The following is a 24,828-nucleotide window of genomic DNA, read 5'->3' on the forward strand; positions in this document are numbered from 1 at the left end:
TCCGTAATGTTTCTGTTCCTTCCCTTAATGAGGATTAAGGGAGGTATTTATAACCTTGGGAAACGTGCCCATCCTAGGTTTAGGTAAACCTAGGGTCGATTGGGCTTCCCTCGGAAGTTGGGCCTGGGTGGCCGGTTTCTCCATTAGGCATGGAGTATGCCACATGTTGTGACATAATAGGTCCAAGGTGGACGAATAAGCGCGTGCCACGTGGCAAGCCCTGACAGTTCCAACAAGGGGACACTTGGCAGGTCCTGATTGGCCCACGTGGCGCATTCCGATTGGTAGGAGCAAAATCCCCTAATCACTGACTATTATAATATACTACCTCCGTTTCTTTTTAGTTGACATATATTCCTTTTTAGGAAGTTTTTTTTAGTTGACATGTTTCTTTTTGGGGTACCTGGCATTTACAAGCTACCCCACTTGCTTTTCCATTCGCTCTCACTCTTTCTCCTCTCTTTGATATATGTACCTAAATCAAACGCGTCAACTAAATAAAAACGGAGGAAGTACAAGTACTTATAGAATCATATTGGGAAAATAAAGGAATTCCCCTACTCCCAAGCATTTTGTAGTTGGTGGGGCTCTAACTTGTGAATTCAAAGTAACAAGGTAAGTTCGTCACCAACTCCACTAAGCTTTGCTTGGAAAATTGATGTTGTAATTGTATTTTTCATTATCTAAAAAAAACACTACTCTGTATAAACTTGTATAATGTACACCAATATAAACGAAAGTTGGTGATGACATAATAATGGCACCATCAATGTAAAATCGTGGCCATAAATAAAGAAACCGATAACTTATCTTATGACATAACCACCAATGACCCACCTTGCCAATGCTTTTGAACCATAATTGTAATTGTATAAAATTAGAGGCTAAAATTTTTCACATCTCTTGGCACTTTTTTTTTTTTTCCTTTTTTTTAGCCACAACTTTTTTTTTTTTATACTAAATATTCTAAACCATAAAAGTTTTAGAAATTGTAAAAATTATACGTAGTACTAGACTAGCCATTACAATATGGCCGTAAGAGACAAGAGTCCCTTGACATAACTACAATTATTTAAACTTGATTAATTATGGTGACTTATTCACCCGTTTGATGTAACAACTATTGAAAGTGACAGAAAAGCTTTAGGTGAATGTGATATAAGTGGTCTATCTCTCTTATTATCCGAATTAAAACACCGAGCATCTAGATCCAATTTAATAAATTATTGCCGAATATTCTTTTCCAACTCACAAAAAGTCATACAATATTCAAAACTAATTAATTTTGACCGACCAATATCTAAGATATTATACTAATTTATTATTCTAACATCATAAAAAATAAGTCTACTCAATATATGATCCATAATATTGAATTGGTACAAAATCTCTATGAAAATAATTGATGATAAAAGATGTCTTTTAGTTATTTCACTACAATATACGGAGTAATTCAACAAATTAACGTATTGTATTAAATTACGTAGTTAATGGTACGATTCAAAGCGTAAGATTTTTTTTTTTTCCTTTTTTACTACAATTAATTTAGACTCTGTCACCTTGATCTCGCTTGATTTGGACACAAACCCTTTATTAGATTTGTCAAAATATCCAGCAAATATGGATAAAGATTATAAAATTAAATTATCTATTGTTATGACATATATTATATTATTATTATTTATTGCACTAACTACGTATAATTGTATAATACTTGTATGAATTAAAAATATAATCAGGCTGTGGTATAATAATTGCTTAGGTAATGAGATTGTGGGTCTTTAACAGAGTAGCACGTGGAAGCACGTGTGAAATTTGTTAAGAGATAAAGAGTATTAAGTAACTAATCCAGGTTGCCCAACTTTGTTACCTACTGTTGTTAAGTGTTAGGCCAGAAAGTCCTATGATTTTAGGTACACTGCCTTTTAAAGCACTTTACTTTGTTGTTTTCTTACTTGAATAATTCTTCATCTTAAAGGATCTCAACACTTCTTGTCTGTTTATTTTCTGGTATATTCGTTTCTCCTGCAATTTACACCATAAATGGTATACTAATGTAGATGCTAATTACAGAGTTTTCGTAATTACTACTCCTCCGTATGAGCTTACAACCACATTGATCATAAAGTCTTTTCGATAATTGATGGCTGCCAAGAGTACGACATTTTCAATATTTGCGTGTTAGATACATTGAAGTAGAGAAGTTAAAAGATGTGTGTAAGATATACTCAAGTGATGGTGAATGAGAATTCTTTCATCTAAATAAGAAATGAAATCAATTACATTTGAAGTGAATGTTCAATTACATCAACCTTACATGTGAAGTGACCCTTAAGCATAATATTACAGCCAATAGCAACAACGTAAGACCAGCTACAATAGAATTCCAAGATCAATTAAAAACAAGTGAATCATCTAAAACTACTCCTACAACCAACTATCCCTATTTCCCTAGAATTGAATAAAAACACCTCCAAATTCGGAAAAGAGGTGAGAGGAAATGGAGTGCAAACGAATTCCGTTAGCATAGCCCTTATTTCGTCAACCATTTACAAGCGCCAAGCGATTCCCCCCTCTCTAACCGCGGAGATGGAGGTCGTGGCAAATGAGCCTTAGATCAATTACATGAATTTCCTACGGAACACCTCCCGCTTCAATCTCACTCCTCCCCCAGTCACTACTTTTTACATCACAACCCATTATCATCATCATCATCATCATAAACATAAAGTCAGAAGAGAAAAATTAAAATCTGGACATACCATATCTAAACTGAAATATATGTTTGTTCATTTCTATATATTTATAAAAATCCACAATATCCACCACCAGTAACCTCCCATGTTATTGACTGTTTCAAAGGAGGAGGCAAGCGTCGGATGGTTGTTGTTTGAGCTGTTGCTTAGCTTGCTGTTGAGACCAGTAAGAATGGGCAGCTAACACCCTGTCCAGCAGCTCCTGAGGAACAGGCTCTCCCCTCCTTTGTTGAGGGGATATTCTTGCCGTGTGCACCAATGTTTTCCACTTATCCTGATTTTTACCCAAAAAAACCGATAAGCCTTTCGTCACGTGAGTCACCACAAAAGCGCATAAATTAATGAAAAACAAACAGCATATCTTTATCATTTAACAAAAGCAACAGATGATGTATTGATCTCACTTGTTTCATATTATATGATCACATAATTGTTTCAATGTCATTACTCATTAGTTTGTTAGGGGGAAAAGGCATTAAGTCTTGTGGAGGAAACCACCAAAGATTCCTTGCGGCAAATAAAAGATTATACTAGTATATAATTATATTAGACATCCCAATGATTTGATTGTTAATACACGCAACAATTTGTTCTACCGACTGTTGAAGAGTATAAACAATAAACTACGTGGGTCCAGATAGATAGAGTGAAGTACCAAACAAGACTAAACAAAACAAGGTAAATAACCAGCGAGATGATTCTATAGCTTGCCAAGAAATTTATTACCTTCAAATCAACGTAGGTTCGATGCTTCACGTTATCGAAAGCTCTTAGTTTAACATCCCGCCACCTAATTACAATCCCAATCGCAAAATTAATTAATAATTGCAATTTTAAAGAATTTCGAGGTAAGGAATTTTGGGAAGTAAAAGGAAAAAACATACCTTCCAGTGCCAAGCTTCTCCACCGCTTGAACTAATGACTCAACTTCGGTTACAGAGAAAGGTCGACGAATTCTACGCTGTGCCATCTCGGATCGCTTAGATTTTTGGTGTGATGGAACAACGGCCAATGCTTGTGGAGTACCCTCGGGGAGGGCAACTAGAGCCCGAGAATCAACTGACCCTTTCTCTGCTGTGATTTCAGCAGGTGAGGGTGCTGAATCATGATCACTTTCTACAAAATTTCCCAAATTTGTCACAGGATGATGATGAGAAGCACCTTGATTATTAGCACTCAACGTAGGACACCTGAATAGAGAAGAACACAAGGCGTAGAAGCTTGTCAAACCTATATCCAGAACCTAAGAACCATAGATAGCTACCTAAAAGCTACTCCACATAATTCTGCAACCTGTGACAACAAAAACCCAACAGCTTACCTTGATACAGGCTGAGGTAAATCAGTAGAAAGCAGTAGAGAATTATCCTCGGAAGAAACAGGTGTGCTGATATGTGAAGGGTTTGGCTCCAGGGTGAAACCCAAAGATTCTACTTTATCATCATGACATATACCAGACTGCACAAGTGTTCTATTATCATCTCTAATCTTTTTTCCTTGAAGGCGCACCCCAACACGTAGTCCACCGCCAAGTAAGGCAGTCACAGCTTCCATTACTGTCCTCTGGAATCAGAGAAAAAAAAATGTTAGGTGCAACTTTCTAACATTCATCAACTACATGAATCAATAAGAGCTTGCTTAGAAGTTGAAATACACAGGGTAAGACCCATAAATCAAAACATCTGATATCCCACAAGTATTTTCCATCTCAATAATCTAAAGGCAAACAAGCCCTAACACTTGCATATGCAAAAGGGAAGATCAAACTCAGGCAAAATAATTTCAAGGCAATATTAGTTACAAATAAACACAATACAAAATCAATTTACCTTAAGAGAACCAACAGTAGCTGTCTCAGGCATCTCAATAAAAAGCTCCGGCACTCTAAAGGACTTGATCCTCAGCTTCACTGAGGAAAATGAACAGCATTTCACATAAATAAACTCTCTAAATGCAATGCTCAGTCAATTCGATATGAATTGCTCCATCGATTGATGACATACCGTGGGATTCCCTGGATGCAAAGGAGGTGCTCTGGCCAGCAACACATGATGAAGAACCATTACCTACAAGACAATGTATAATTAGCAGCAATTTGAGACACATAAATGCATAATAAACAACACAAATACCAGAGGCCACAACTCTATTCCTGACTGCACTGAAAGAACAGACAGTTTGATCAATGGCCCTATCAAGAACATCATACACACCTTTACATCCATCATCCACATCAGAATTCAATAATGAGCTATAGTGATAGAACTTCCTCTTCTTAAAAGGATAGATCCTCTGAGATCTCGGACGCTTATAACCAGTCCTCCTGCTGCGGTAAATGCAGCGTAATCCTGCAAATTTAACAAATACTATCAGCCTTCCAGCAATCAAATGATGCAAGAGCAAATAAATAACTTTAAAGGAGAATTAAGATACCAGTATCGGAATGATCTCCATCCTTAACTTTTGAAGCTAATCTCCAATGCTTGGAAGCCAACAGCTTCCTTATTCTACGGTCACCTATACGAGCAGGCAACCTAGCAGCTTTCATAGTGCTAGGTTGAGTACACTCAGAAGAATTTTCGTCATCATCTCTAGTAACTACTTTTACATTATTATCCCTACGAGGGGAAAGTGAACCACAAGGGTAGTGATCCACGCCTAAAGACAGTTTAATACTACAATCTGAGCTGGCAACTGCAGGAGAAATCCCATCGAAAAATTCAGGATCCTCAGAACAGTGCATATCAAGCCCATTGCCAGACAATACCTCTCCTTTGCCATCATGTTCTTCAACAGATTCATTCACATTAGGAGCACAAGAATCGGTGTGACCAGGGGCGAAACCCTCTGTGTTCCTGGAAAGGCTACAGAAATCACTCTTGTCATCGTTCGTATCCATCTTAACAAGAAATTCATCCTTCTCTGTACAATGAGACGAAGTGATCACAGAGACTGGGGCTGGAGAAGAATCATTCTGAGGACCAGAATTTTCCTTCACATCGCAACCTTGGTCATGTACCTGTAATCCAAGCTCCAAATTAAGGGATGCAACTTCATTGCCGCCTTTAGTACAATGCTCATCTTTCAGGCACAGAGTGCCCTCATCTTGTTCCTGCATAACGACATCTTGAATATCGCCCAGCTGGTCTTTTTCGATTGGCAAATTCTGAGAACTCTCTCCCTCGAGTAATTTTCCAGCTACAGTAGCCAATAAATCAAACGCACACAATTGATTGTCTACAGCAACAACTTTCTCACGAATCGGGCGTCTCTTCTGAAATTCGAGTTTATATAGATAACAAAATCTCAGCGTTCGTGAAGGGGATCAAATGGTGCAGCATATTAATACAACAGATAATTGAAAGGAAGTGAATTTACCCTAGAAGACCTCGCAGCTCTAGGGATGAAAGGCACCTGATATCCACTGAATCCGTAATCTAACCTCTTCTGCAACATATCGCGGAGAACATACCAGAGGAGTCTTCAATTCAATGCTATTATCAGCACCAACCCAACCGAATTGCGTCGAAAATCAATCTAAACCCAAGGCCAATTCTATGAATTCTGTTGCACAAAAGAGTACACATCACAAAAATGTAAAACAGAAAAATCCAAAACACATCACAAAAATGATCATTCAAACTATCAAAGAAAAAGATTCAAAATTCATATTTCATTAGGGCCCACCAACTTGATAGATTGATGATGATAATCAAGTTAGCCCAATTCAAAACGCAATTTTCATGATCAATCAGGAAGTAGTTAGCAACATATTTCATCATCCAAATCAGCAAAACCTTAAATTATAGCAACATCCTAAGAAAGTAATATACATGAACATATTATGCTAAAAACTATTATACGACAAATTGTTCGATCATACCCATGAATTATTTTTCATAAAAAATTAACTGGAAAAAAAAAAGGAAAGTAAAAAACATATAATTGATGATCTAAAACCCTTGGAGGATGAAAAGCGAAATTCAAGCCATTTTTTTTTATAAAGCCCCTAAAACCCACGATTTTACCACCAAATTTTCTGTAAAATAAAAAAAAAATGGAATTTTCAACCTTGGAAATTACTACTCCGTATAAAGATCACAACTTTCAAAGAAAACCCAGATCTTCAACATAAAATCAAATTCAAAACCCAGAAAATCTGCATTGCTTCAGATCGAACCGATTGTAACCAGAATTCCCTAAATCAAACCCCAAACCCCCAATTAAACCCTGAAAACCAAATGAATTATATGAAGAAAAAAATCACCAAAAAAAAAAAAGAAACAAAACCAGCAACCAATTGTACAAACATTTGATTTGGGTAACAAAGAAATTTACAAATCTCTCACCTTTAAAACTTCAAATTCTCTGTTGGTTTGCTGTAAAACCCAGAAAATTTAGGTGGGTGTAAGATTTGGAATTTGTTCGGAGAAAACTAAGAAAATTCTAGAAAATCCTTCACGTTTTCCAATTTCTATCCCTGATTAGCTTTTTTTTTTTCTCTAAAAAAAAAAATTGATGGTAAAATTCTCTCTCTAAAAAAATTGTTGGTTTCTCTCTCCTTTATCTATATATCAAGAATACTTGATCGCCAAAACCCTCTGAAAACCACCCAACCTTTTTGCTTAAACCCCTGATCTTATACCATTGACCCCCTTTACCACTTTGTCCGGTAAAAAGTTACCCACTCACCGGTTATTCCCGGTTACCTCTTTTAAACTAGCTTTAGGAATGGTTATTCCAATTTTGGCTGACCCCACCATTTGTTTTCTTACCCTCTTATGATTTTGACACGTGTCATTTGTGGTTTAATCGTGTGGGTATGATTGGCCCATACCTTCGAGAAAAACGTTGGGTCACGAAGAGAAGGAATTTCATTCTTTTTTATTTTTGGTGATGGTGCATTTTGCATTTTTTAAATATTTTTTTTTTCCTATTTTAGGTATATTCGTATTATATATCCCTCTAATTTGGATGGGTGGCTTTACATTTTATGAAAAAAAAAATTGATGAATTTGCAAGTATTGTGTTATAGGACATTAGAATTTTTGGGAGTTACTAAATTAAAATATGAAAAATCTAAATTGTGTTTTGAATAAATTATGGTTCGTGTGAATTGATTGTTTCAACTAACAAACTTTTAGCTAATTAATTAGTGGTTTCCTAATAAAGCAAAGCAACAATGCAATGCAATGCAACTTGATTAATGGACAAGTAACAATTGATTGTTAATAAGAGAAATTTAATTAGGTATTGAGTTGCTAAGCGTAATGTCACAAAGAAAATTGAGATTTATGGTCATCATCATTATTGTTAGTTCAAAATTAGTTGGTTCTTTATTTTGATACTAGTAATTTATGTATAACAGCTTCACTTAACTTGTGTTATATTCACCTATTTAAACCTACATACATGAACTTATTTTGAAAAAATTAGAGAAAAGCACAGTAAAAAAGTAACACTAAACTATGAAAGAAAAAGGAGAACACGATGATAAAGTATTTGTTTATCTAATGGTTATCATATTGAGATAAGATAAGAGTCGATAAAGGGTAATAATTTCAATTAAGTTAATTAATAAGTGAAATTTAGATGAACAAAAAAGCTAGTCGATCTTCAAGCAAAAAAAAAAAAGTTTATCAATAAAAAAAAAAGGTTAATGGTCATAATATGGTTGTCATTATTACAATGATACAATATTTAGTAATCTTGTGTATTGGGTATGAAATGTAAAACATAATTAACAAAACAAATCGATTATAGATGATAATTTGAGTTTGTACATAATGGCATCCTTCATTTTAGTTCATTGTAGGGACATGATATTAAAAAACAAAGTTTTTATTTTAGAGGATGAAAAAATGATGATGAAATGTATCCTTTTTTTTTTTTTTTTTTTTTTTAAATCAAATGTATCCTAGTATTTTGTGACATACTAACATGCACAAATGAAGTACAATAGCATTATTTGAGCATGGAAACGAGGAAAACGTGTGATCGATCTTATTCTTACTGTTCCATATAGACTTTGGCTCTTAAAGTCTTAAAGAAATATTCTCGCAACACCTGCAAATGCGACTTGCAAGTTCATGCAATTATCTCTATCTTAAAATAAGGTTATTATGTACTACTCCGAATGTTAAACGATTGTTCATTGTGCGTTATATCATCAATTGTTGATGAGATTATTAATTTTTCTCAAAATTAAATCAAACAAAAATATAAATACACTTCAAAAATCAAGATTTTTGGCAAACATAAATAATACTTTAATCTACCGATATACTGGACTATATGTGTTTCTAAATTATTAAGTTTCATATCCCAACATTCAAAATAAAATCATATTCATGCTCCATTTTTTTTAAAAAAAAAAAAGGGATTTTATTGTGAATTACTTACTCCGTGATGAAATTATTTGTCTTTATATTTGAAATTATTATATTATGTGTAACACCTTTAATCTCAACGGATCAATAAAAATTAGGGTATTTAAGGCAATGATACTTCCTTGTTAAGATGTACAAGTATATTGATTACATAATTAGACAATAATTTAATTAATTTTAATAATCAAAATTGAAATCATTCTAAATCTCAAAGATTGACAAAGAAGTGTGTCTTGATGAAATGGATCATCATATCATTCATTAATTGATCATATGTGAAGGAATTTATGATGAAGCCAGATCTAAGATTTTTATCCTCTTTTGTTTTGTGGATTTTTATATTTATTTTATCCTCTCCCCATCTACTTCCATGTGCATATTTGCTGGTGATGCTAAAATATACTTCCGAGTATAAATATAAAATAAAATATATATATATATATATATATATATAAAAAAATGAAGTAACAATAATAATAATGATGATGGAAGTAGGAGATGACATTTTGGTCACGAAGTCGAAGCACTTTATTTTGTGGATGCAAATTCAAATTGATTGCCACGTAGACATCCTTACATGGCAAAAGTACCAATAAGTAATCACCATTGGCCACACATTGGTCTTTCTCAATCTCCATATTATCCCATAATCTTCTTGTAGACAAGATGAAATACGGACGGATAATAATATCATCCCATATTATTATTATCATTATTATTATTATGTGTTGTGATATGATTCTAGACTTAGGACCTGTTTTCATACGTTTATTTTCAGTTCAATTCAACTCCTAATATCCTTCTCTTATGAAATATTTATTTCAGCTCAGTTCAGTTAAATTCAGTTCAGTTTAGTTCACTTCATTTCAGGTCAGTTCAGTCAATGAGAACATACCCTTAATACGGTAAATAGAAATGAAATTAAACTGAGTTGAGCTAAACAGAACAATTTATAAGAGAAAAAAAATAGAAACTGGACTGAACTGAAATTAAGTTGAAAAGAACATGTCCTTACTAATCTTTGGGTGAATAAATTTATAAACCCACCCTTAGTAGCCTTAGATTGTTTTCTAGTCAATATTCACATGAATTTATCCTTTATTTTTATAGACACATGAATTTATCCTAACTTGTCTTATTACTATTAGAGATTTTCATGTTTATGTATGTACATCTAATTGATTGAAACCAATTTAGATTGACCATAAAACTTTTTTTTTTTTTTTTTTTTTTTTTTTGTAAAAGGTGAACAAAACACACCATATATTGACCATAAAACCTTAAAACACCATATTATGAGGAAGTACTAACGAAGGTTTGATATGTATTTGCAGTACATATCAAACCTTAAAATATTAAAAAGTATTGTAAGCACATGGGGGTGAGAGAAAGGAGGAGAGAGATTGGCAAGTGAAACCAATTTTTAAATGTATCACTAAAAGCTTATACTTCGTATAATTATATCATTGACTATGTAGTGATATTATTTCTATACGTAGTTGGTACCACTAAATGAATATACAATACCATTAAATGAATATATAGTACCACTGAATGTTCAATGATACTATTTGATCATTTAGTGATACTATTAATCACCCAGTGGTACACTTAAATCCAGCACACGGGGTGAGAGAAAAGGAGGAGAGAGATGGGTAAATTTCATGCAAAATGTCTCAAATGCCCCTTGATATGTATATACAAGTACCTATCAAACCTCCATTTGAAAGGCCTCCCATATTATATCTAGATAGTTGTGAGTTGTAACTTGTAAATGAGCAAAAATTGACTATCAACTAAAAAAGCACCCTTGTATTCAGATAGTACATTATAAAGTCAAATCGAATACACTCCAATTTAAAATGATGCAAGTTTGTAAATGAAAATAAAAAATAAAGAAAAAAAATTCACGGTGTATTCTATTAACTTGACTTTTATTTATCAACACTTAATTATATGAACTTATACCATAATTCATAATAATTTATGTTGATCTTAATTTTAATCATGCAGTCAAACATGTATTAATATAATTTAACATTTTTTTTTTTATGAGCTAAACACAGTTAATTTACAAAGTAGAAAAGGAACGACCAAGACCAGAAGAGGTTGTAGACTTGTAGTTGCAATCTTATGTGCGATGTGCCGAGTAAACTCTTTTAATTTACAAGTAAACTCTTTTTATTGGGATCAACTTTGTGAAATACTAAACCAAATTAAGTATTATAAAAACAACAAATTAATTGGAAAAATAATTTTGTTTTACATGATGAATACGTGTTTGTACAAAAATATTTTGTCCTGCCAAAGAATGAAAAGATTTAAAAAAGAGAAATGGTATAAGAGGGAATATATATAGGATCTCCCCCATATTCTTTATTCATCTATAATTTTCTAATCTTTAAAACCAACCCCCAACTCCTCAAAATATTACTGCTAAACATATTACCAAGTATGTGCATATTAGAAAGACCTACACGTGTCAGGAATCAATAGAAGATGACATTGATTAAATTATGGGTGGTATTGGATACGAAGACCCTTGCTAATTTGGTAATTGGTAGTATTAAAAATAAATAAATAAATAAATAAAATTTGGCATTTTTAATTTCTTTCTCTTACGTGGCTAGTTGGGTAACGGATAACTAGACAATGCACCACATCCATCACATGCTACTTTCACAATTTTACGTATCGTATTATAGTTTCTACATGAGATTTTTCTACTACATTTTTTGGTCCATGATTTTATACGTAGTATTTTTTTATGATTTTTAGTTTGAACTATACCAAAAATTTGGTACTTCTTAAAAAAGAAGAAGAATTGGATCTCTTCATCATTATCCATTTGTTTGTAATATTCTTTTAATTATATTGCAAATCACCACATACTCCGTATGTTGGAAGGAAAAAAAAACAACTAGAGTAATACTCCGTAGATTGCAATACTATAATACATGCAAGTACAGAGCAATTATGTACAATCTCATCATGAAGTATGAATTGCTTTGTACTTACCATATAATTGCAATATATTTAGTTGTATACTTCTTAGTTGGTTAAAGACTTAAAAGGTATCGATTATAATTTGTTAAATTCGTGTGTCAACAAACAAGCTTATTTGAATACGGAATACCTCATAGTGTTGCAACCGATCTAAAACAAATGGAATGAAAAAATAAAATAAATGAAAGTAATGAGCCATTTATGGATAAGATAATACTCCACTATTATTATTTCTTATTTTCTTTGTCAAAGTTGAAGTACAAATTGCTTTACTTGTATGTATTATGGTATTGCATATTGCGAGTAGATGAACATGGGTTTCAAGGTTTGGTAAAAAACTAAAAATGGGTCAATATCAATTTATTTCAGCTACCTTTCGCTGACCAGTGACCACTGGGATTTACATGATATCTTAGTAGTATACACATAAAGATTATGGTGAGTAATTACTTTGTGTATATGCCCACAATATTTTATATGGTACGTACTCCATATAGACTAAAATATTAATGTATTCATTGACCTCTTTGCATTTGACTTTAATTACTACTTGTAGTAAGATTTAATAAGGGTTTGTTCTGATACAATTATTTTCACTTCAGTTCTGCTCTAATAAGTTCATTTCAGTTCAGTTCACTTCATCCCCCAATTTCATTCTCTTATAAGATATTCAGTTTAGTTCAGTTCAGTTCATTTCAAGCCAGTTCAGTCAATCAGAACAGACCCTTAGCTTAATTTAAATCTAGCCCTGCAATTTTATCAATAAAATAAAACCAATTGATCAAACAAATCAAGAGAATAACTAGTATCCAATTTGTCAAATTATTAATTTGTTACTAACATGGAGTAGCAATAAACCAACGATTGGACTACAATTGGGTCATTGGTCACTGGAATGACATTTCAACTATTCAAAATTACTAAGGGTTTGTTTTAATTTACTGAGCTGAACTGAATTGTTTATGAGAGATGAAAATTAGGAATTGAAATGAATTGAAATTAAGCTGAAGATAACAGGTCATAAGTCTCGATTATAGAGATATGTAACGGTGTTGTTATAAAATTTGATATGCAATATAATAAATTATAGAAGTACGAATTGAAGTATTGTTGAACATCAAATCCTCAACAAATCCCACCTAGCAAATGAACATTAGCTGAATTAGAAATTATAGAAGGTAGGAACGAAGTAGAAACTAGAAAGATCATACAATAATTACTAATTAGGGTCAACAAAGATCATTTAAACATTAATCCGAGCTAGTCAATTTATACATCTATCCCTGCGAGTTTCAATTGTTCCACCACCTTCAAGGTTTTTTGTTTTTTTTTGTTTTTTCAAATTGTTTTATTTATTTATTTATTTATTTTAAAAAATAAAGTCATACTTTTAATAAGGGTCAATTAGGCAAGTTAAATGGTTTACTAAAAATAAAAAAGATTTACTAAATAGTCACACCTCACACGGATTAAAGTATGACCAACTTGGCAACTTGTCACTTAATTGGTAGATCAAAGTGGTTAACCATTTAATTTTTGAATTTATACTTAAATTAAGTAGCATTAGGAGGTAAACTACTTGAACACTTATGATAAGCTGGCAACAACTTTAATTTGATCACATGTACGTAGTATAAATTTATTACCACCATTATCATATTTTAGTAAAGAAAACTTAACTACGGAGTATTTTTCAGCCTATAATTAGATTATGTCAAACATTTCAATTAATAAACTCTCAACTCTAAAGTAGGCTTCATAAAATTGTCAAAATAGCCAGCAATTAATTAGTTGACATTATTCACGAAGCTTAGCTATAATCTAATGATCGGAGTTGAATATGTCGGGACCATATTATATGTCAAAGTCTACAATTTATAATTATAAAATCCATACTTATAAATTTATAATATCATCACTCTCTTCCGTAATTATTCTTCCTAGCTTCATGGACACATTTACATATTATCACGTGGGTAGTGGCTGCTTCATTTAGACGTACTGTACTTTACTATTCTTGACGGTGGATGATTTTCGAATTTGATCGGACCACGGCGCTAGATTCAACTCTAATGTTGTTCGGATGGTTCATGTCGTACTATTCGATATTTATGAACCTCTTTATAGATTCAAGACATATTATAACAAATTCTTTTATTGGTTTCATTCAAATAAGATAAATAAAAAAGATATTGATGTTTATATTTACAGAAAAATATGACACGTGGAATACGTAGTGAACCACCGAGACATACATGGTTATGTATGAGAATTGTGTGAGTTGGGTTACTATTAATGTAAAAGAAGATTCAATTTTACAAAAAATGAGAAACGATATTATCATATATTAAGAGTTGATTATAATTATTTTAATAATAGTATTAGCAGAAATAACTTTGAATGTAACAGAAATAGGATTTCATCCTAATTAAATTACTCCATATTTCGTATCACCTTAAATTAAATTAAAAAATACCTGAGTTGGCTCTTAGTTTCCCCACAAAGAGACAATGAGGACAGAACATTAACATAAACAAGTTTCAGTTAAAAACGTGTCTTTTTAATTACCACTTTTAAGATAAAATTAAAAATTAATGGGGATATCGAACTAGATGTTCTGTCAAGTAGTATGCCATCACATGATTGCTGAGCATGATCTGCAACAAATACTAGTATAAAAATAATGGATATTTATATATATATATATATATATGTTACTGTATTTTTCAACGGGAAATTAGATCATAGCCACCCATTTCCTAGCTGGTGAGAGGAAGAGAAGGCCCAAGAAAGCTGGAAAAGGAAAATACTACTCCGTACCTTTTGTTGGATTATGGGACAATTTTGCGATCTAGCACGGGGTCTTGCTAACCGGCCAACGAGTCAGGGTTTAGGGACAACTAATCTTGGTTAAGGTGCAACGGAAAATACTGTATACATTATTACGGAGTAGAAATAATAGAATAGATTTATAATCCAATACACAAAAATAGGCTTATTGAGTTAAGTATCAAACCAAATAGAACATGATTACTTTATTGATTTGATAACGTTAATCTTTTGAATAGGGTCATTAACGTATTTATATGTAACACATCACACGATACTTGAAATTAAACATATTTTTCTAAATACACAAACATCCTTAATTTATAATGTGTTTTCCTATATTCATGTCTATTCTCTTATACGAAGTACGGAGTAATAATCTATTAATACGGAGTAATCTAGGATACCAGTACAAAAAATGATGGAACGGTAGGATTGTAAGGGCACATAGGCAGAAACAGAAGGTTGGGAAAAGTGTAAAGAACACGAAACAGTAAAGAACACGAAACAGTAAAGAACACATAACTTGACGTCAAAGCGACATTGTTGAAAGTCAAGACAACAGATTTCTAATTTATCTTGTTTGACTTTTTCAGTTTCTGATTCTACGTGTCGGCTATTGCTTCTTGACCCATAACTAGAGCAACCGCTTCACCTTTTCTAATCTCTGAAATTCAACTAATTCCTAACTGTAATTATCTTATTTCAAAATAACTTATCCAAACTTCCTATTTTAATAAATATCTCCATAAGAGTGAGAGATAGCTCAAGTGGTTAGAGCTCCCCTTCCGATTCCGAGAGATCTTGGGATCAATTCTCATTCCCCGCCCTTGTGGCTCTCTAAACACCAAAAAAAAAATATCTCAATTACCCTTTATGACGTTCTTCAATACTTCGTACCATAGAAATTAATAGAGTTCAATAAGTATGGTTGAATTTTCTTTCATGTGAAACTATTATAAATCATAGTCATACATTAGGTCAATAACATTAATGTGGTTTAAGGTAATAACATTGTACCAAAAAAGTTCCTGGACTCTTTAAACTATGGCAACCTATCACATGTTTCATACAGATACAGAGTACTCCATATTATCATCAGTCCAAAACGAAAATGAAACCGTGTAGAAGAAGCTCTTGAGACCAAGAGTACTTTCTTAGATTTCGTTTACAGGCATACCCTTTGAAAAAACTTTATCAAAACAGCTCCAACTCTAGAAGACTTCAAATGAGTTGTTCCATGTTAAGCATATTAAGTGTGGTGAAATAACTAATCAATTAATAAAGCATTTGAAACTAGATATGAATAAAACCAACGATGACGTAAAGATCAGTAAATGAAGATATGACTAGTTGCTTCATAAAGCCAAAGACGTATGTAATTCTGCAATAAACAGATAAATCTGTCAACTATGAATACAGAAATCAAATACTAGTAGATAGTAATATGCAAATGAGATGGTAAAAAACACTAGCTAACTACTACGAAGTAGTATTTAAATGAAAAAGGTAAAAAACATACATCCAACTTAACCAGGGAGCACTATTGATTCAGTTTGAAGAAATCATCGTCACAATAATGAGTTTATACAATTTAATGCAGGATACATTTTTCTATCCACTGCTGGTACCATTGAGATTGCCTGGTAGGAGAGATTGTATCATCCTTTGGATTACTTCATATGCCATTCCTATAATTTGCAGTTGAGACAATGACACAGAGAATTTCTGCGAGCAAAAAAAAGATCAGGTTATAATGTAGCCAAGCAAGATGAAGCCCCTTTTACCCTGTTTTGAAAACTTATCAAGTATGACAACACTTCATGGCTTTAGTTGATTTTGGCGAAAGTAAGTGACGTGTTACCTCAAGTATGACTGATTTATAAATGTTATAATTCTCACTTGATTTTGGATAAGGTTCTTTTGGCATGAGAAGGTAAGGGCCAGGCTAAACTAGACGGCAATCTTTAGAGGGGCAATTATCATTAGACATTTAATGGAGTGGGAAAAACTTTACCTCATTCACCAGATAAATCGTTATACTGCCAAGGGTTGAACTCCTTGGTTTTCACATCTTCTAGTTCAACAATATCAGAGCTATCTATAGCTGCCCTATGCTCAGTGTATTTACCATTGTACTTGTAAATCTCCATATCACCCCAGGGGGTAGTTGCAACATCTTCAGTCAAATCGAACCATCTGGGAGTGAAATTGTCACCCTTGGTTTCTCGGTTTCTCTTTTCTGCTCTCTGCCTCTCCTCCAAACTGAAACAGGAATAAATCAACACCGTCAGGTACAACCATACAAGGACACAGTTAACAGCACAAAATTTATTCTACCTTGGAACAGGTACGTAGATCTCTCATTGTGTTGAGGCACAAATACAGGAAGGTGTTGCGGAAAGTTACAAAAATAATTGCAGCGGAGAGAATAGGCAAAGCAACAATATTTTTTACTTGGAAAGGAAGTGTGTAGATTATGTCTAGAGCATCTAAAAATAGTAATTGTCAAATTTCTTGTGGAGCAGAGAAAGTAGAATGAACAGGCACTAATCATATATGTGACATAATGACATACTCATCAACCAACAGCCTAAAAATAAAATAATGACATACAGCCTAAAAATATAGGGGGGCAGAAGAGAACCTGCTCTTTTCAGCACCAGACTTGGACAAATCACCCATCTCAAGAGCATATCTATCAGGACGTAAACGTGAATCTGATGCCAATAACTTCTTGGGGGCTGTATCAAAACTGTTTATCTTGTGGGCAAAGTAGGTATATTGATATTTGTCGTTTTTCGGAGTATCTGCAAGATGCCAAGCCTACAAAATGGTATACATATATAACAGGCATGAGGAGGGTGTGAAAACTGAAACCAAATCTAGAAGAGCTTGAAGGTCACATAAAGGCACATAGTCTACTAGGCCATGTTTATTCACCTTATTATAATTATTTTCAAACAAAATAAGCTTGGATAATTTCAGAAAAGTTTGGACAAAATAAGCTCATATAGAAAAAGTTTAAGACAATATAAGCTCGGGTAAAATACGTTCAGACATAGTAAGTAGAATAGAACCCTTAGTTAGTTAGTTAGTTCAGAGACTCAAGTAGAATCCTTTTAGTGATGAAAATTAACTTTTGCATCTTTTGTTATTGCATTGCAGAGACTATAATAAATCCACTACACTCACATATGCATAAAATTAAGCTAGGAAAGTTGAAAGTAACACCATAACTGACACATTTGAACAGTAAAAAGGCTTAAGAATAAGCCAGTTAACATGTCTAATTCCATGCAGAATACGCTCAGTGAATTTCACTGAATGAAGCAAGCCATAATAACATGTCAGAGAAAAACAAAGGATCTTAGATATGAACCTCTTTCATTTCTGTACCAGGTAGTGGTTCCCCTTCCACATCACATGGTTGATAGCTCATTGACTTATTCCATTTTCCGGTCATCAATATTTTAGGCTCCTCATTAGCATCATATACATAGCCATCCACCTCATATCGACCAGCCCTACAAGGAAATACAAGCTCAAATAAGCCGGGATAGACAATAGGGGGAGGGGGGGGGGATATTAATCTCAAAGAGAACAAGGAGTTCAGAGGCAATAAAAAAGTCTTCAAGCCTAAAGGACTTGAATACTGAGTTGCCACTTCCCAAATTTGTGACACAAATAAACTGGCAAAAATAGACATGCCATGTCAAATACTCATCTAAACTATTCTAAACCGAAATAGGGAAGAACAGTAAAGAGCTTTCAGATTAGAATTAGAGTAGAAACGAGAAGTACAAGTAACAAGAGTACTCTGGAATGACTTATGGCTAACATAGACTTTGGAGATGCATACAAGCAAACACTGAATATTCCTATTTTCTAGTGGTGTTAATGAGCCAAAAAGCATTAAACTTCGGACTGCAATGGACTAAGCCAAATGCCTTACGATAGAGTCATCTACCTATTTGCTGAGAAACTAACAGGCCAATCAATTATCTTTCAGACACTTGGAAGCATTATTAGACATTGGGGGTAATGGTCTTGAATGTCTAACTAAGAGAGACAAAATAGAAAACAAAATCAAGCAGTGAATACACGCAGTGGCATCATTATCTGAAATACAAATTTGCAATTAAAAAAACAAAATAAACTACATACCCAAACCAACCACATGGTTGAAAATACAGCACAGCTTTATCTCCGGTGGTTAAATTGGTCATTATCATCTCGCCAGGTGAATCCACCCAGGTCCGGCCGAATATTAGATTATGAACTTTAGTAGGAGGTGGGACCAGATCCAACACTACACCACTTTTTTTTAGAGTGACACGTGTCCTGCATTTGAGAAAACCACAATTAAACAGTTTAACAATATAACTATCAGGGGGAAAATAAATGAGTAAGCTAAAACTAACATTCAGATTAGATACTTCACCACAGCACTAGTTCACATGACAATAAGTGTGCCCAGAATCAAGATTATACAAACATGAGATATATCTGACCATGGCAGAACTCCCACTTAGGATGGAGGTAAAAACACAAAATGAGAGCCTTGGGTCTAAGGAGCTAGTGTTACATGTTGGTTTCTGATTGCTTACTGATCATGCTAGGCATGACTCCTACATCCCAAAATTAATATCCTGTTGCTCATACCAGAGGGCTGCACAACTATCAAGCTAGCTAACTTTTCTATGTTCATTAAAAGGCCAAAAAAATAGCCCCAGAATTAGCCAAGAAGAAAGCAACACTACTTCCACACTGAGCCAGCACAACCATTCTCAGTTACCTGATGATCTTGTGCTCTCTAACTAGTGACGCAAACATGATGCTAATAAGGTTATGCCAGCCTTATGAGCTTCTACTGTTTCAAATGCAAAAAGAGAGTTGCACTGCTGTCTGTTGATGATAGTGACTTAGTAACTCCGTTTTTACTTTTGTGGATGAAAAACATTGTTTTCTGACTTGTTTCATTAATCCAAGTTTGGTGCTAGTTTATTGGAGTTGTTTTAATTTCCTTTTCTTATTGCACTTGCCTCACGTTCACTAATGTGAGTTCATATCTATATTTTCCAGTTAAAAGTTAAAGAACTAACATAAAACTCTGAAAAAACTTTCATTGAATAAATTAATTTGATTTAGATACATATCATCAGAAATTCTTCAAAGGGACTATATGCATCTACTTTAGGCATGCATGTCAAAAATAAGGAATCCAATACAGTTGAAAACTTTGAGCAATTATCTTAGCGAGTTAGCGAAGGTTTAAACATTTTAAACTTCCCAATCTTTTTTACATCTCTTTTTCCTACCTCACCACATTGCTTCTTTACACTTCCTCCAAATCATACCTCTCATTTTAATTTCAATCTTAACATATTCTGTAGATCTCCACTCCTTCCTTTAAGTTTTTCAAAAACCTTAATTGTCAATCCCTACATCCAAAATGTATCCCTCACTTTCAACCAAAGAAGATGAAAAGTCATCTCATTACAACCCAAACCCAACTTATAAAGGAAAATATGACCGAAGCCAATCTATTCAACAAGTCTTGTGTGAAAACTGTATTGGATGAAGTGGTATACCTACAACCAAAGAACAATTTGAAGAAGATGGCAAGGTTTCTTAGGTTGAAAAAAATTCCGAGGCAATAGAAGTTCAACCAAGTTGATCAGGATATCAAGATTTCTATATTTGGAAGGTAGCTCGAACCCTCTTGCATCCTTCAAATGATTGAGGAAGAATAAAAAATCATTGGCGATTACTATGATATCATGATACTAATATAAATATATATATGATGTTGTCTAGTTTATTTAATATGCTTGAGATTCAACTTGAAAAGTATTTTGATCGCAAAACAAACATTGGTGGGTTTGACCCTATGATAAGGCAGGTACTTGGAATAACAATCTTTGAGGATGCGGTACAACTAGCTACGAAGTATGAGAAGCATAGCAAGACTAAATGATACTTTTGCTCTGGTAGTTCAATGAAGCTATTTCCATGACCTCCGAATGCAGTCTACCAATGAAATTATTGAAGGTAGGTAGGAGCAAGAATCTCATACAATTTTCATTTATAGGTGATGATTACTACCAAGTACAAGGGGCCACCACAATTCCCAACCAGTATTTTTCCAAAACCTATTTTTGTGCAATCTTGAAAAGGTAACGCAACACCCAAAAAAAAAAAAAAAAAAAAAGAAAAGAAGCTAGGTAAAGTTCACACTGCATATATTAAGTGCAAATCTAATCACCAACTCACCAAGACTGTAAGAAATTAGGTGGTACCATAAACAAAATAGTAGTCCTTACCTTCCAACGGGGTAAACATCTACGGAGTTGCCTAAAAATTTTGTCTTCAGCTTTGATGTCACATCGTATGTAAAATGCTCATTCTCACAATGTCCAGCACTCATAGGGGGATGATGACTCACCTAATATATACAGAAAATGCAAAACATAGTAAAATTGCTAGATAAATTAGAAAGAGAAATTTTCTGGGTGTATGTCAAAGCCCTGCTCCAAAAGAAGCTACAGACATGTGTTGGATTAAAAAGAAGTTCAGAGACAAACAGACCTGCTCTGAAATGAAGGTCATCCCATTATGATTGACCATTTCATAGGTTTCACCAAGAATGGGATTAAAAGGCTTCCAGGTACGCTGAAAAGCGTAGTACACAGATATTGCCCAGGATGCTACAAACCAAGACATGAATAGAATTCATATCAGATTGCACATAAAATTTGCCTCAGATTCAAATAAGAGAGTTTGCTCACCACTATAAACCAATTGCATATAAGGATCTTCACATTCATCAGCCTGATTTAACAGGTGGCTGTACTCCATTAACTGTTAACACAATACACCATTTCCAGCATTAAAACAATCACTACATCTACATGTAATTCAGAACAAACATTACTCCACACACATCAATGATAAATAAGAGACAGCACAAACCTCTGCCATTTTCTGAAGCATAGTCATAGGCTCGAAGATTATAACAGGCAGAGTTACCATTGATGTCACGTCAGACCCAATGTACTTCTGCATCATTCTCCAGTAGCTATCTCTCTCCTGCAAGTGCAGAAAGTCAGCAATTAAGGTAAGCATAAAATAGCTACATACTGATTTGTATTAGTGCACAGAATCCAAAGATCTTTGAAATTCTACCCTCCAAGGTTTCTACTTTCTAGTGATGGGGTTCAACATTAAAATAATCCAAAAACCAAATAAAATCATACTAGAGCCCAAGACTTCGAAGTAGCTATTCATTGTTACATGGAAACTATATGCAAAAGCTGACATATATAATTGGCAATATATACTAGAAAGATTTTATTATGAAGTTTCCTTATTTTGAAAAATCAAACTTAAGGCACCCAAGCTAATTTTTTGCCCAATTGAAGCTTCACCATTCTGCTTAGTATAATGGAATGTATACGAAAAGTCAAATTTAGGAAAACTCAATAGGATGAGTTAGCAAAAGATACACACCTCTTGTTTCCATCTTCCTTTATGTGCTTCTTCTTCAGCATCATCCTTACCTCCCTCAGGGTTTACGACTTCCAGATTTTCATAGCCTATAAACCTATAGATCACATAAATTTCATACAGTACTTAAGAGATTGAGCATAAATCAATGATCATAAACAAAGATACTTGATTAATTCATAAATTGTAATCAACCCCAACTTCCAACACCGATTAAAACACATAGAATTCACAAAATTGCTTTAAAAAAGCGTCGAATTACAGACACAAATTGGCAAAAAAAGCGACGAAAAGAGGAGAGAGAAAATTAAATAAAGTACCCATTGACAGATCTATGCATGGCGTTACTGAACATGGATAAGCTGGAAGTCATCGAAGAGAAAAATCCCATCTTTTTCTTGGGGCTCGGCATGTTTGATTGAATTGGAATAAGTGATCAAATTAAGATTGAAATTGAAAACCCTAATTTAAAAAAAAAAAAAAGGATCAATTAGAAAAAGAAAAAATTTTGGGATCGAAAGACTGAGAAAGAATGATGAGTATATATAGAGAGGGAAAAATTATTGTAAAAGTATATTCATATGGAAGATGAGTCTGGAGGAGGATGGGATAGTAGTGATTAACAGCAAATATTTGGGTGTGTTTAGACTTATTATTACTTTTTTAAGAAACCTTATACGAGTACTAGGACTCCGTAATAATTCAACCTTGGTGGCTTGGCAAACGGCTCGTTTAGGTCTTCGGGTCAACAAATATTAGAATTGGTTCGGGTAATTCAAGTTTTGAATCGGTATTTTGGATTAAGTTCGAGTCGGATTAATTTTTATGACCAATTTTCTGGTCGAGTCAGTTTAAATCTGGTCAGTTTTAGATCAAGTCACCAAAATAAATTCAATTTTTTTAAAAAAAATGGAAATAAAATAAAGTAAAATTGTTAAAAAAAATAATCGTGATTACCCATAATTTTTTATTTTTTTTTAACGGGAGGACCTATTACTTAGCAAAGAAAGAAGCCCTAAAATGAGCAATTCATCGTTTTACCCTATTCACTTCGAGAGTCTAGTTACTTTTGGTCGGGTCGATTCGGGTAAATAAATTCCGATTAAAATCAGGTAGGGTCACTTCGGGTCGGGTCAAGTTCGAGTTTCTGGTCAATTTCAAGTCGGGTAAGTTAGGGCATCGGGTCACGTTCGGGTCAACTCCATTTCGAGTTGGGTTCGGATCAATGATTTTGAGTCAATTTTCGGGTCACAGGTGACAGGTCAGGTCAGGATTGTCGGGTGTACTCTGTATTAAATAAAGATATTCATTAATAAAATACAATAAACTTATAAAGCACCTCCAATGGTAAGCTAAGTTATGCCACTCATTCATTCATACAACATCATTATCTTTGTAGCTAATTTGCATCACAATGGTTACTCATTAATTATATGATTACTTTGAATTTAAATGAACCTCATTTTCTCAATTTGTTTTTTTGGAAAAAAATTGGTAAAATAAATTCAATTTTTACCCATTCAGTTTAAAAAATCTCAACATTGTATTATTTTTAAATAATCCTTGTGAGTTATTCGTTTTCTTTGGTCCCAACTTGTTATAACATCTTAAGACATGTTCACTTCAGTTCAATTCAGTTCAGTTCAACTCCAATCAGTTCAGTTCAGCTTCTAATTTTCTTCTCTTATTAAATATTCATTTCAACTCCATTCAGTTCAGTGTAGCTCTAATCGGTTCAGTTCAAATCCAATTAGTTCAGCTCAGTTCAATAAATGTGAATAGACCCTTACTTAATTGGAATGGCAACATGTGGTTGATTAAAAAAACATACACGCATAGCTAGGCATTTCCTTCACCACCATCGGGCACCCCACAACCACCATTGAAACCTTTTCCCCTCCCTTCCTCCACCACTGCAAAGGAGTGATTGTTGTTAACCGGAGTCAAAGGGGAAGGAAACAATTTTAATTAATCGGTTACCGATAATTTTGCTTGGTTGCTCCATTAATACCAAATACATATAAAAAATTAATAAATAAGTATTTTTTTAAAAAAAAATCAAAATTCAAACTAAATTAAAATAATTGGGGGTACTCCATACTTGTTTAGCTTTGATTCTTTTTTCATTAATTAGATAGTTGTCATGTCAATCAATTAAGCAGAAATTATTATTGATTCACTTCTAACATCTACATCTCCTTATTCCTCAGTTCTCATTATTACAAACTTTCCAATTTTAAAAACAATCTTTTCAACCGGTGTAATGCTTTTGAATAATACCGTTACAAAACCTTCTTTATTCATTCAAATTCATTTAAATTTGCAAATTAATATCATGG

At 33.5% G+C, this 24,828-nt stretch overlaps 2 protein-coding genes across 2 annotated transcripts; both read right to left on the bottom strand.

Annotated features, from left to right (window-relative positions):
* Positions 1 to 2,233: 2,233 nt before the first annotated feature.
* LOC110684043 (telomere repeat-binding protein 2-like) lies at positions 2,234 to 7,380 on the bottom strand. Its single transcript, XM_021860434.1, has 10 exons — positions 7,106 to 7,380; positions 6,135 to 6,320; positions 5,190 to 6,030; positions 4,970 to 5,104; positions 4,760 to 4,822; positions 4,586 to 4,665; positions 4,078 to 4,319; positions 3,641 to 3,946; positions 3,483 to 3,546; positions 2,234 to 3,030 (listed from the first exon to the last, which is right to left on the bottom strand). Exons 2-10 carry the CDS (start codon positions 6,210 to 6,212, stop codon positions 2,857 to 2,859), a joined length of 1,983 nt encoding a protein of 660 aa, XP_021716126.1. The 5' UTR covers positions 6,213 to 6,320; positions 7,106 to 7,380; the 3' UTR covers positions 2,234 to 2,856.
* An 8,944-nt stretch (positions 7,381 to 16,324) lies between these two features.
* On the bottom strand, positions 16,325 to 23,137 carry LOC110684045 (oxysterol-binding protein-related protein 3C-like). Its single transcript, XM_021860435.1, has 11 exons — positions 22,810 to 23,137; positions 22,493 to 22,586; positions 21,956 to 22,072; positions 21,772 to 21,844; positions 21,572 to 21,690; positions 21,307 to 21,428; positions 19,148 to 19,324; positions 18,363 to 18,507; positions 17,628 to 17,806; positions 16,998 to 17,245; positions 16,325 to 16,708 (listed from the first exon to the last, which is right to left on the bottom strand). The coding sequence occupies exons 1-10, from the start codon at positions 22,899 to 22,901 to the stop codon at positions 16,999 to 17,001; spliced, it is 1,365 nt and encodes a 454-aa protein (XP_021716127.1). The 5' UTR covers positions 22,902 to 23,137; the 3' UTR covers positions 16,325 to 16,708; position 16,998.
* Positions 23,138 to 24,828: the final 1,691 nt, after the last annotated feature.

This window comes from Chenopodium quinoa, unplaced genomic scaffold (assembly GCF_001683475.1).
Source record: "Chenopodium quinoa cultivar QQ74 unplaced genomic scaffold, ASM168347v1, whole genome shotgun sequence".
Taxonomy (NCBI): Eukaryota; Viridiplantae; Streptophyta; class Magnoliopsida; order Caryophyllales; family Amaranthaceae; genus Chenopodium; species Chenopodium quinoa.

Coding starts and splice junctions, on each gene's coding strand:
- LOC110684043 (XM_021860434.1), bottom strand. CDS start 6,212: ATGTTGCAGAAGAGGTTAGATTACGGATTCAGTGGATATCAGGTGCCT. Junction 4,823..4,969: donor TGTGGATGATGGATGTAAAG/GTGTGTATGATG, acceptor ATTGTCTTGTAG/GTAATGGTTCTTCATCATGT. Junction 3,947..4,077: donor TTACCTCAGCCTGTATCAAG/GTAAGCTGTTGG, acceptor TTCTCTATTCAG/GTGTCCTACGTTGAGTGCTA.
- LOC110684045 (XM_021860435.1), bottom strand. CDS start 22,901: ATGCCGAGCCCCAAGAAAAAGATGGGATTTTTCTCTTCGATGACTTCC. Junction 22,073..22,492: donor AAGGAAGATGGAAACAAGAG/GTGTGTATCTTT, acceptor CTGCACTTGCAG/GAGAGAGATAGCTACTGGAG. Junction 21,691..21,771: donor TATGCAATTGGTTTATAGTG/GTGAGCAAACTC, acceptor CTTGGTTTGTAG/CATCCTGGGCAATATCTGTG.